At 39.6% G+C, this 12,735-nt stretch overlaps 1 protein-coding gene across 1 annotated transcript in view; it reads left to right on the top strand.

Moving 5' to 3' along the window:
* hcn4 (hyperpolarization activated cyclic nucleotide-gated potassium channel 4) overlaps nt 1–12,735 on the top strand; it is a 68,835-nt gene that overhangs the window by 40,163 nt on the left and 15,937 nt on the right. Inside the window, exons 5-6 of the mRNA XM_040011022.1 lie at nt 7,143–7,289; nt 7,656–7,896. Of these exons, the coding sequence (XP_039866956.1) occupies nt 7,143–7,289; nt 7,656–7,896 (388 nt within the window). The remainder of the gene's footprint in view (nt 1–7,142; nt 7,290–7,655; nt 7,897–12,735) is intronic.

The following is a 12,735-nucleotide window of genomic DNA, read 5'->3' as shown; positions in this document are numbered from 1 at the left end:
ATATTCTTGTCACCAGCTGTTAACTGTGTGTAAACAGATTAAGTAGTTTACATTCATTATGTGTTTGCTACTCAGCAGATACACCATATATCACATGTCAGTGGAAAAGAGATAGATTGCAGCCAACTGGAGCTGAAATTGGGACAATCTTTATCATTTCAAGTCAGCACCTGAAGGATGGTCACTGAGTGGTTTCTTCTGGATAGTGATGCATTCTGTGGTGTCTTTATTTGAACTCTACCCTCCCTGGTACAACAGTGAGTTTCAATATTGCTTGTTTTTCAGATCAAAACATGAATAATTTGCTTTATGATAAGTTTTACAAAAATATTATTATTATTAATAATAATAATAATAATAATAATAATAATAATAATAATAATAAATGGGACAGCTTTTTAATTTTTTTTTACCAGCGATTTTATGTCATTAACCTAACTGTTGTTTACTCAATGGGTTATAAAGAAGGAGAGTGCTCCACCACTTTATATCTTACATGTACTTGTTATTTTATACATTGACCAGCTATGTTATACCACACTGTAAAACAACATGAGCTGGAATCAACCAGCCAGTTCATTTTTTTTAAAAAGTGCAGTATCACCATGCAGTGTAATCCCAGTACACTTTACACTTAAAGAAAATTCATGGCAAAAAATAAACTGCAAGTTTATATTTTTAATCAAATAAAACAAACTGCATTAAACATCGGTGTTAAGAGGATGTTGGAATCGGAGAGGTTAAGCATCAACCAGAATCCCACAAGAACTCTCCTCTCGTGTCTCAGGCATGTTGAGAATCATTATCACACAAAGAGAATTACATCTCTCCAGATTTGGGGCACAAGATGGCTGCACATGTGACTGTGCATACAGGGTATGCCTGCCACTCCAGCTCTCTGTAAGCTGCTGCTTATCTGTCACTTTGGCTCTCTACTGTGGTAAATTATATAGTACACAGAGACAGAGATGGAGACAGCAAACAAAAGAGATAATCGTGTTCATTTGTAGGTGGCTTGTGATCTTTGTTGTCTCACTTACCATACGTAAACTTTCTGATGTTCTCATCCTTGTGAGTCTTTATACGAAAAGTTTTTGTTTGTTTGTTTTTAAATATTAACTGACTGACTGATGCTCTGTTTGCTGTTGGCAGTTGGTGATGAAATTAGGGATGCCCAGGAGATAGCATGTTGTGGCATGCCAGTCCCAAATGGCTTTAGAAGCAAATGGCAATGGGGTATTTCAGCCCCTCCTTTTTTAAATCTCTAATTAACACTTGGCAAATAAACATAGCTCTTTGGGGAATAGTTAATAAGAGACCCAAAGCTGATTATTTGTGTGTATAGAAGCTCTAGAGATCCCCCAATCAAGACCATTGGAAATACAGAAAACAGTCATCAGTGGTAGACTGTGTCTGTACTTGATAGAGTTGTCCAATTCCTTGGGAGGAAGGAGGAACGAGAGCAATAGCATCAGAGAAGTAGTTAAAAAAAATGACAGTTTTACTGATTTTTTATATTTGAGCTATCACCCTAGCATTAACGTGGTCTTGTCCTGTATAGGTTAAGTCATGAGTTTCCCATACAGCTGAATCAAGGACAAAACTGCCAAAAGGATGGGGGGCTTAAGTCTAATTCTGCCTTACAGTAAGAGCTGTTCCCATTAGTTGGGACCTGACTGATGGCATTAATCTAAACTCTGTTACATTCCTTTTCCTCTGTCTGCCACACAGCCTTTACTGCTGAGTCAAGGAGTGTTGACATGCCTCAGAGGCGCTCTAATTTTTATTTTTTATTTATTTTTTTATTGTATAACCAAAATCAAAACTCCAACCGGTGTCAATTTATTTTATATTTTATGTCACATGAAATGTATGCTTTCTGCTTTCGGATTTTGTTGTCAAGGCTGTCATTTATCTTGATGCACCACTTTTAATCACTATGTATTCCTAATATAAATAACTATTAAGAAATCATACTCTCCTGACTATGTCCCTATCAGAGGTGTTACTGGCCTCTTGGTTCCTTTTGTGTGATAGAGAGTGTGTTGATTCCAGCACAGTCATGCATTTAATCTTGGTGATTTGAATCATTTGGACTGCTCTTATTCACAGAAAAGATACAAAATTGAAATGTCTTAATCATTATCATGGAATTCAAAGGTATATTGATCATAAAATATAATTCCCTACTCCTGTTTGTTTTTAGATTTTGAATTTCTATGTTAGTTATCTCTTAAATAAAATAGTGATTTTAGAGCATTCCTGTAGCATTAATCTCTAATTTCTCTGTTACCAGTTTTTCATCATTATATTAGTCAGTGAACATTTTTGCCTAAATATGTGGCAGATATCTTTTGACTACACAACTCTAGGTTAGGAAGTAGGCAGGAGAGCACAGTGTAAATAAATACATTTTTAAAAAGTATAATTAAGTAACCAATATCTCTTTGGGGGAATAAATTATTCATGATTTCTTTGGTAAGAATTTGCATCTGCTTAGCTACATGAGAGAGAAAGGACTCTGGAAAAAAATATGAATGTTTATATCAGAGAAAAGGCACAGACAGAAAAAGAATATTTTGAATGGGACCTAGAAGAAATAATAACCACATTATTTTGTCTGCATCCAGATATTCAACAACATAGGCAGCTTTAAACTTTTGGTTTTAAACTGCGGGAAGTAGAAAACCTCAAAAATATGTCTCCCATACTACATGTCCACAATCAAAAACACAGACAATCAGGGAGACAGACAGATAAAAGCTGTATACAAATAGCTCAATGAAAACAGAACTGAAAATCAGTGTTTGTCTCTTTCAATTAGATTCAACCAGTGATGGAAGAAAACACACAACTATTAAGCATAAGCTTAATGACTCTATAAAAAACATGTCTGTAGAATTGTTTACTACAAGATGTTGACATGTTAGATGGTTTGTGCTAGCTTCTAATTAGCTTCTAATAGCTAATACAGTGAGAATAGAAGCTACAGAATGGCATTTATACATTGAAATGTAGTATGTTCATACTGTGTGTGCCTTTTTAGATACAGCTGTGTGCTACTGTATGTGGTTAGTAGTTAAACTTATTTGAACAAGCCTATTAAAAGCAGAGATTGTTACAATTGCAGCAATCAGGCTACATAAGTGCAGGCAGTTGCACTTGCGGTCAAGCTGAGGAGGTGTGTGGATACAGTGTGTGTGGATACATCCCAAATCACTAAAACACTGACTGTGGCTCCAAAAGTGGAAGCTCAACTTCCCTATGTTAGAATTGTGGCTTCACTTTTTTACAGTGGTAAGGAAAAAATACTCAGATCATTCATCTTTTATTCAGTCGATGTATTCATTTATTTGGGTGAAATAGAAAATACATCAAAAGTATGCACCAACCAGGAAAAGATAAAAAGTGTTTTAAATCCATCAATGAAAGCTAGCACATCAACTGTCAGTTGTTCACTCCTGTGTCAGTAAAGCAGCTGTTAATGCTGCTATGATGATGTGTTGCAATGTGAAAAACAGAGGAATCTGAGGAGGAAGTCAAAACCACAGTTTTTAAACCACAACGTGGTTTGAAAACTGCAAGCGCCCTAAACAGTTGATTTACAGATCTGTGTTTTTTTTGTGTGTCTATGTGTCGGTTTCTGGTGATAAAATGTCATAAAAGCAAATTTCTGTTTTTACAAACACTTGTTAATTTATATTAGATCTCAGTAGGTCTTTTAGACGCTGCTCCTCTCACTCAGCTACCTATAGATCAAGCACGTAAATTTGCTGACTCTGAAAATGACATAATTTCTACTTTTTTTGGTGATAAATTGAAAACTATAGAGTAAATAAAGTAAGCTCAGCTGCAGGTTAGAGATAAATATTTCCAAAGAATTTTCTGCTTCTCCCACTCTGACAATTAACTCTGAACATTCAACCCCAAAATGAATAGTTTTGGTTTGTTTGTTTGTTTGTTTTTTTGCAATAAATCTTCATATATTTCAGAAACTGTACCGTGTACATCCAAGAAGAGTAATAACACGCATCAAATGAGCTGCTCATCTCAGTGTTTCTTCAACAAACAGTGCAGGACTAATTAGGTGCCAAACGTCTGGAACTTTTTTCCCCCTGTAAAACAAGAAGAGACAAACGCTACAGTCACTGCATCTTTAAAACAACTAAAGCTGAGTAAAATTGTCAAAAGAAACAAGTTAGATCAGGACATGGATACTCTTTTCTTTAATTCTCAATACAGAGTTACTATAAACAACCAAAAACATAAGGAGCTTGCCAGAACAAAAAAGGTTGCAATCTTTATTAAAGGTCAACATAGAAACAACACCACAAATAATCACTAATTAATACACTATACCTGTACCACAGTTAAAACATCTTTTATTTGGGCCACATCACCTTAGAGTTTTGTCATCATCCTGGACTTACCAGAGTAAAGGAAGATGGGAGGAAAGCTAAGAAACATGAAATAATCATTATAGGCATTATAAGAGATCCATATTACAGCCGGAATCTTTCTAGTGTTCAGATAGAAGCAAGAAAATCTGATGGTGAAATAATTACCACCTAAATGCAGACTGATTTGATTTGTTCACGTAGATCAGGAGAGCAGGGATCTTTGAGCAATAGAATAATTTCCCTCCCAGAGGGGATTTTACCAGCCCATCATATCATCGGGAAAAGAATGCCTTCCCTGCCCTATCCCTCAATGCCCCCCTGCGCCCCTGATGATCAGTGTCTTTGCATCCAGCACAGTGATTAGTAAATCTGAAATGCTTTCAAGTGTGATGCCGAGTTACTCCGTGTAATACAGTTATTCATCAAAACTGCAGAAGCAATAAGACATCATCTTGCATTTGTTCACTTGACTAATACTCTTTTGTGCTGGGAGAACCAGACTGCAATATGCTACAAAGCTGTACATAAATTAATGTTGAAAGTTCAAATAAGTTTCTCAAAGTGTTAATACTTCATGCACAAAAAAACTAATTAAAGAAATGCACTGTACTGTAACATGTCTAAAGCAGAAGACAACAGTGTTAGACTAATTCATAATTTGAGATACCTGTCATCTTCACCCTGCATCATATATAGAAATGCCATCTTTGGTGCAATACTCAGCAGCGACTGCTACTGCACCTAAAGATGTCTACGTTGGAAACATCTTGATCATCACCTACAGCATTTCTGTGAAATAAGTGTTATCATTGGATCAGTACATTTCTTAATTTTATGCTAAAGGGATAGTGTGGATAAAGATTCAAACTCTTACTGTCACCCACAACATTTCTTATTCATATTCATGCCCTGACATTGACAGAGAGACTGGATTAATATAAGCTCCACATCTTGTTTATGCTTTAGTATTTGACCTTCCACATCAAATTACACAGTGTTGCTACACAAAAAATATAATTTACTTTGTTTGACATTCCTACAAAAGTTGTTAAATAGAATAAACTATAAATTATTTAATATGATGGAACTGGTGTAAAACATGTTTCAAGCAGTTTGCCTAATCTGTAATCAGTTTTTTGTCCAGGATTGAGAGTGGAGCCATGTAATAGTTCATAACTAGCTGTTCACAGTCAAAGGAGCCTTATCATCAATATGCACAGGGTCATTCTAGATTGCTTCTCCGTCTGTGAGGGATTCAAGGGCCTGGTCAAATAACTCTTCTAAATATGGCAATAGGAGGAAAGAGAGAAAGTGGTAGAAAGTGAGGAATGTAGGTGTCAAAAGCCAGTGCAGGGATAAAAGATGTCACAGTCAGAAATTAAAATCAAGCAAACTAAGGTCTTAAAATATCCTGCACATTTTATGTGGGCAGAAATATTATTGAATAACATAAATTTTAGTTTAATTATGTTTTGGGTTTTTATAGCACTCTTTTAAAATTGTTGCACTTGTTTTCCTGTACAAATATAATCATTTTACTACTGTGTGTGGTAAAGAAAAGCATCAAGTTCTTTTTTGTATGGATTACTAAACAGTTCAATAGTTGTATACCTGCTTGTTTATGAAAACCTGAATATAATTTAACTGTGATTTTTTTTCTTAGGTTTTATTTGTAAAGGACTCGATGAAGGTTTAAAAGAGCTCTTAAAAATTTAGTTTATTTTTAAAATAGTGCAGGAGCCCTGGATGTTACTGGTAGGCACATTTTGTCCCATGGTCAAGCCTCGTGCACCATATTTTGTCTTGCTTGATATTCTATACTGCGAAACTCGATTTGTTTCACCTGTATGTGTTTCTTGTAAATTGTAGAAAACAGTTCTTATTTATTTTAACAAAGCAGGAGCTTTGATGAATTCCTTTAAGATTAGCGCCAACAAGAGTAGTAGTATTGTGAGAAAACAAAGAAGAAGGCTTCTGAGGTCAGCTGTGTTAGTCAGCGGTAAGTCTTCTGGCAGCTTAGCCATTGTGATCAAAGAGCACCACCAGCGTCACCCTCTGAATGGTTAATTTCTTCTTTTTTTCTTTTTCCTTATTTTCCTTCACAGCGGGTTAAGGATTCAGCCCATTATTATCTCTAAGGTGCTCCCAGTGTGCTTTGATCTACATCTCTGCTGCTACTGCTACAGAATCAGTCAAAGGCTTTTTGACACACACATTTAAATAGTTATATCTTTCAACAACAGAGGATATTAATCCACAAGTCTGTACTGTAAAAACAGAAACACTTTGATTGTTTCACCTGAACAACATACACTCTAATCTATTCTTCTCTGCATGAACAAAAGGAATATGTATTTAATAATTTAAGATCTACATTTACTTCATATTCACATTAGCTGCTGTAGCGCACTTTTAAAGGTCAGTTTGACTTTGCACTTCATGACTCTAGCGTTCCTTTCTCTCACCCTTATCTTTTAGAAGTTAGTACATTCAGTGAACAAATATTCAGGACAGTGTGACTTCCGAGAGAGAAAGAGAGACTTTAAGAGACCTGATCAAAGACTGGAAAAGTGCTCTCTTTTTGGGTGAAATTTGAAAGGGCACGGATAGCCATCCTGAATCCGTCTCCATTTCCTTGTGTGTCTGACCTCAGTACCAGCTGCTCCCTGTGGCAGTGTTTTTGTGCTACAGCCCTATGGCCTTTAGATAACCTGATTGTTGTGTGTCTCTATGTCCCTGCAGTACAAACAGGTGGAACAGTACATGTCCTTCCACAAGCTGCCTGCAGATATGAGGCAGAGAATCCACGACTACTATGAGCACCGCTACCAGGGCAAGATGTTTGACGAGGAGAGCATCCTGGGAGAGCTGAATGAGCCGCTCCGAGAGGTGGGACAAGTGTTTCTGGCTTGCTTTAAAACAGCTGCACATGCAGCTCTGATGCATTCGACTTCTTGTGCACTTCTCGACATTCCCTTCATTTCAATTCACATTCACTGACATTTTAGCCTTACACAAGAGCACAGTGTGACTAAATAATCTCTTTTTTTTCTTAGAAAAAAAAAACTGGTGGGGGGGGGGGCTTATAAAAAGAAGAAAACAGTAAATGATGTCTACACAGTTGACATTTTTCCTGTTGTTACTCTACTATCCCTCATGTTCAATACTTTACAAAATGCAGTGACTTTTTAAAGCCACGGCTCTGCTGTGCTGCTGTCACTAACCACTGTTTTTAATGTCTTTCTTTTCAAACAGGAAATTATCAACTTTAACTGTCGAAAGCTGGTGGCATCTATGCCGCTATTTGCCAATGCTGACCCAAACTTTGTCACCTCTATGCTCACCAAATTGAGGTTTGAGGTGTTCCAACCTGGGGATTACATCATAAGAGAAGGCACCATCGGAAAGAAAATGTACTTCATACAACATGGGGTTGTCAGTGTTCTAACGAAAGGCAACAAAGAAACCAAGCTTTCGGATGGCTCCTACTTCGGGGGTAAGATAAGCTGCTTCTGGTACAGCCAACCAAAATCAAAGGTCACCTGCCTTAATGCACACCTTTCTGTGGAGCTTAAATCTACTTTGTTTTGATGATAATAATAATGATATCCTTAAGCACTTTAAGAGGTTGGCCTGGGATTTAATTTTTATTTGTGATGCAGTAGCATTTGAATAGAGCTATTCTGGGTCTAATGCTAGCACATTGTGAGCTTGAAGTAGTATATTATGCACCACTTGACACCTAACTTGAATATTCAGCTTCATGGTTTATGCAGGACCTTTCCCTTAATTCACATCATGAGCTGCCTCTTAAATTTAGGGCATATCCAAATTATAAAAACCGTGCTTGCTGTAGTGCAACTTAAAAAATATGCACCCTAACGTCAAAGAGGTCAGGAATCTGTGAAATTACACACTATCAACTCCGAATGCTTAGGGCTGCTATAACCCATAGTTGTTATGCACTTAACTCAGTGTTATGTTCTTAATCAGGGTCAGATAATGCTTAGCCTTCTCTTGGTCCCAAAGAGCCTATGACACATGTAGGAGACAATGCTGCCATACTGCCCTCACCAAATACCAATTAATTTGCCCAGTGACAGCATATCATTTAGACTATACTGTTAAGTAATTAGAAGTGGTGGCAAAGCATTAACAGCACATGACCCGCCTGTGGAAGTTTAATTACGCCTTGCCTGCTCAAGTCCATCTCCATGCCCTCTCTCCAGGGGGTTCTACAGAAATAATGAAAAGATGGCAGGCAATCTATCTCTGCACATGCCAAAACTAATCAACATTTTCAACAACATGGCCCCAGCTCTCTCCAGGGCCATTTTGTTGAAAATGTTGTCCAAAATGTTCCAGCCTTTGGGCCCTCTTCAGCGAGACTCAGATTCAGAGAAATGTTCAGTCTGCTTAAAGGCTTTTTTCCCAGCACATGTATCCCAGTAATCGCACAGTTTGGGCGAAAGCTTGGCCACTTGAAGATGCTGAGTCGAAGCTACTCAAGAGGACAATTTCACTGAAATGCATTAGAGTAAATGCATCTACATTTAGATTCTTTCGTCCTTAAGTAAACATAAGTATCACAAGTCTAAGGAGCTTGGAAAGAAAAGCGTCTGGACTTCTTTAAGTTGCTTGAAGACGTTTCACCTCTCATCCGAGAAGCTTCTTCAGTTCTAAGCTCAAAAGGTGGAGAGTCCCAGATTTAAACCCAGTGGGAGTTTCCCCCCAAAGAGGGACAAAGGACCCCCTGATGATCCTCTACCTAATCACATGAGGCTCATGTGATTAGGTAGAGGTATCAGCTTCTCGGATGAGAGGGGAAACGTCTTCAAGCAACTCAAAGAAGTCCAGACGCTTTTCTTTCCAAGCTCCTTAGACTACGATGACGTGGAAGACTGAGAACCTTCACAGACATATTGCCGTACATTTTGGGAGGAACACCCTTCAACTGGTGCGGGAGTATGAAAGGGAATCAAGAAAAATAGCAGATTATAGGAACCATCTCCGTTTCAACCTGAGATGCAGACAAAGCAGAGTTGTTCCTAAGAGCCTGCAACTTGGATCCACTGTCAGGGGATACAGAGCAGACTTGATTCTACGGAGAGCACAAAATCAGCTTCTAAGTGAAAGGATAAGACAGGTCCATTTCAGTATAGATGCCCTCCAGAGCAAGATTAGCCACTCTGCAGGAACTGGAAACCCTTCTACCCTCTCCAATTTTAGAAGAGGTTTACAAGTTTGTGGACAAGGCTCAGCGAGCCCAACACTCTAAAGGAAAAGAAAGACAACGCAGGAAATTCCACACCTTGCTTTCAAAAACACTCACTCCTCAGTCTGAACCTACACAACTCAGAGAAGAACACACACCTGAGGACAGTCAGGAAAAAATGGGTGAAGAACTTTTCAGACCGGAATCTCACTGAACCTGAAAAGAAAGTATTAGCCAAAGGACTCAATTTTGCCATTGTTCCGCAACATTTGCCCATAGTGGACCTCATCACAGCCACAGAAACTGCCATACGGATTAACAAATTATCACAGACAGAAGCAGAGCAAATCAGGATGAAAGTCTCAGCCACCCTCTCCAGTGCCAAAGTCCCTCCGTCTAACCTCACAATACAAGAAAAGAAGGCCGTCGCTTCCCTGAGCAAAGACCACAACATCACTATATTACCAGCTGATAAGGGAAGGTGCACCGTGGTCCTAAACACAACGGATTACCACACAAAGATCACTACTCTCCTCAGTGACAACAATACCTACGAAGCCTTAAAGTGAGACCCCACAAGCAGCTACAAAAAGAAAGTTATAGCTTGCCTTCAAGACCTTGAAAGGGACAAAATCATTGACCGCCTTACATATCACCGCCTTTACCCAGGGGATGCCATACCCTGCATTTATGGACTTCCTAAGATCCACAAGGAAGGTGTCCCACTCAGACCTATTGTCAGTAGCATAAACTCAGCCACTTACAACATCTCGAAACACCTTGCTACCGTCCTAGCACCTCTTGTGGGGAAGACCCCACATCACATCAAGAACTCCACCAACTTCACTGACAAGGTCCAGAAACTTACCCTGGATCCAGATGAAACCATGGTGTCCTTTGATGTAGTCTCCCTCTTCACTTGCATACCCACCACGGAGGCAGTGGAGACTGTCAGAAAACGACTACAAGAAGACAGCTCCTTAGAAGACAGGACCAACTTCACACCCGATCAGATTTGCACACTGTTAGACCTCTGCCTCACCACTACATATTTCAAATACAATGAAGGCTTCTACAGACAAAAACATGGCTGCGCCATGGGCTCCCCCGTGTCACCTATTGTAGCCAACCTTTACATGGAGGAAGTGGAAAGCAAGGCTCTTGGCTCTTTTAAAGGGAGAGTACTCAGCCACTGGTACAGATATGTAGACGACACCTGGGTCAAAATCAAAAGACAAGAAGTGGAATCCTTCACTGCGCACATTAACGCTGTGGATAAAAACATCAAGTCCACCAGGGAAGACACAAAGACACAAACTGTTTGCCTTTCCTGGACTGCGCTGTGCACATTGAAGAGAATGGCAAACTCAACATCGAAGTTTACCGGAAGCCCACACACACGGACCAGTACCTCCTCTTTGACTCCCATCACCCTCTGGAACACAAACTTGGGGTAATCAGGACCCTACACCACCGGGCAGAACATGTTCCCTCTAAGCCTGAAGGGAAAAAGAAGGAACACACGCGTGTAAAAGAAGCACTTAAAACATGCGGTTATCATAATTGGGCATTTATAAAGTCAGCAAAGATGCACAGAAAAGAAGATCAGACACCAGCGAGGGAGGATAAGAAAGACAGACGCAACAACATTGTCATCCCCTATGTAGCCAGTGTATCAGAGAAACTCAGGAGAGTTTTCTCCAAGCACGACATCCCAGTTTACTTCAGACCCAGCAACACACTCAGACAAAAACTGGTTCACCGGAAAGACAAAACTCCAAAACACAGACTTAACAATGTGGTGTATGCTGTACAGTGCAGCGAGGAATGCCCAGACCTCTACATCGGAGAGACCAAACAGCCACTTTTCAAGCGCATGGCACAACATAGAAGAGCCACCTCCACAGGACAAGACTCAGCAGTTCATCTGCATCTAAAGGACAAAGGTCACTCTTTCGAGGATGCCAATGTTCACATTTTGGACAGAGAGGACAGATGGTTTGAAAGAGGAGTGAAAGAAGCCATCTATGTCCACTGTGAGCGACCATCTTTGAACAGAGGCGGTGGTTTACGACACCAACTGTCTGCCATCTATAATCCAGTTTTCAGTTCCCTTCCCAGACACCTTAACGCCCACTCACATCCTGGGCCATCTGACCTCGGGAAATCACATGATAGGGTGGGGCCAGGTTTCACAATGAGCTCACCCGAAACCCTGGCTGATTGGGTCCCACACCCGCTTTCACACCTTGGCTCATGTGATTAGGTAGAGGATCATCAGGGGGTCCTTCGTCCCTCTTTGGGGGGAAACTTCCACTGGGTTTAAATCTGGGACTCTCCACCTTTTGAGCTTAGAACTGAAGAAGCTTCTCGGATGAGAGGTGAAACATCTTCAAGCAACTCAAAGAAGTCCAGACGCTTTTCTTTCCAAGCTTCTTAGACTACGATGACCTGGATGATTGAGAACCTTCACAGACATAAGTATCACAACACACAAAAGTGCGAAAGCACTGATTCTGAAACCAAAATTGGCTTGCTTGCTTTAATCTTAAGCCTTGGATCCGTAATTATTTTCCCTTTCGTGTAATATAGGCACAAGGCTTTTGACTCCATTATCCTGTGAGTATTGCTGGCAGTGCCACTTCTCCTGGGGTGTAAGGGTGGGGGCTAGTGAGGTAAGCCTAGAGCCACTGGGAGTTTGTTACCAAACATGAGTTAGTCATTCATGAAATTAATTGGTGCAGGATCAGCACAGAGAGAGTGTGGCACATGTGGATTTCAGTGTGGCTGTCAGTATCAGCAAGCAGAAGTCTGAATGCAGTGAGTGTTTTTTTTCTTTGTGACTGAACAAAAATATGGAGATCCACCCTGCATAGATTGTAATGTTTTGTGACTGTGTGAGTAAATGAATGAGAAACAGAAACCGTCCAGTCTTCTGTCTGTCTTCTTATTGTCAAACTGTGTCATTATCAGTGGATCCCAGTTTGCAATTCAGCTAATTGTGTATGTATTTGCTCTTCTTCATCTCAACAAAATTACATACCCTAACTCATTCACTTATGGACAATCTGAATTATTTACACAATTATTTACTCAGCAGTCTACTCCAATTTGTTAGCT

The sequence above is a fragment of the Simochromis diagramma genome, unplaced genomic scaffold, assembly GCF_900408965.1.
Source record: "Simochromis diagramma unplaced genomic scaffold, fSimDia1.1 OVJJ01000603.1, whole genome shotgun sequence".
In the NCBI taxonomy this organism is placed as follows: domain Eukaryota; kingdom Metazoa; phylum Chordata; class Actinopteri; order Cichliformes; family Cichlidae; genus Simochromis; species Simochromis diagramma.
This window is presented reverse-complemented; position numbering and strand designations above follow the sequence as displayed.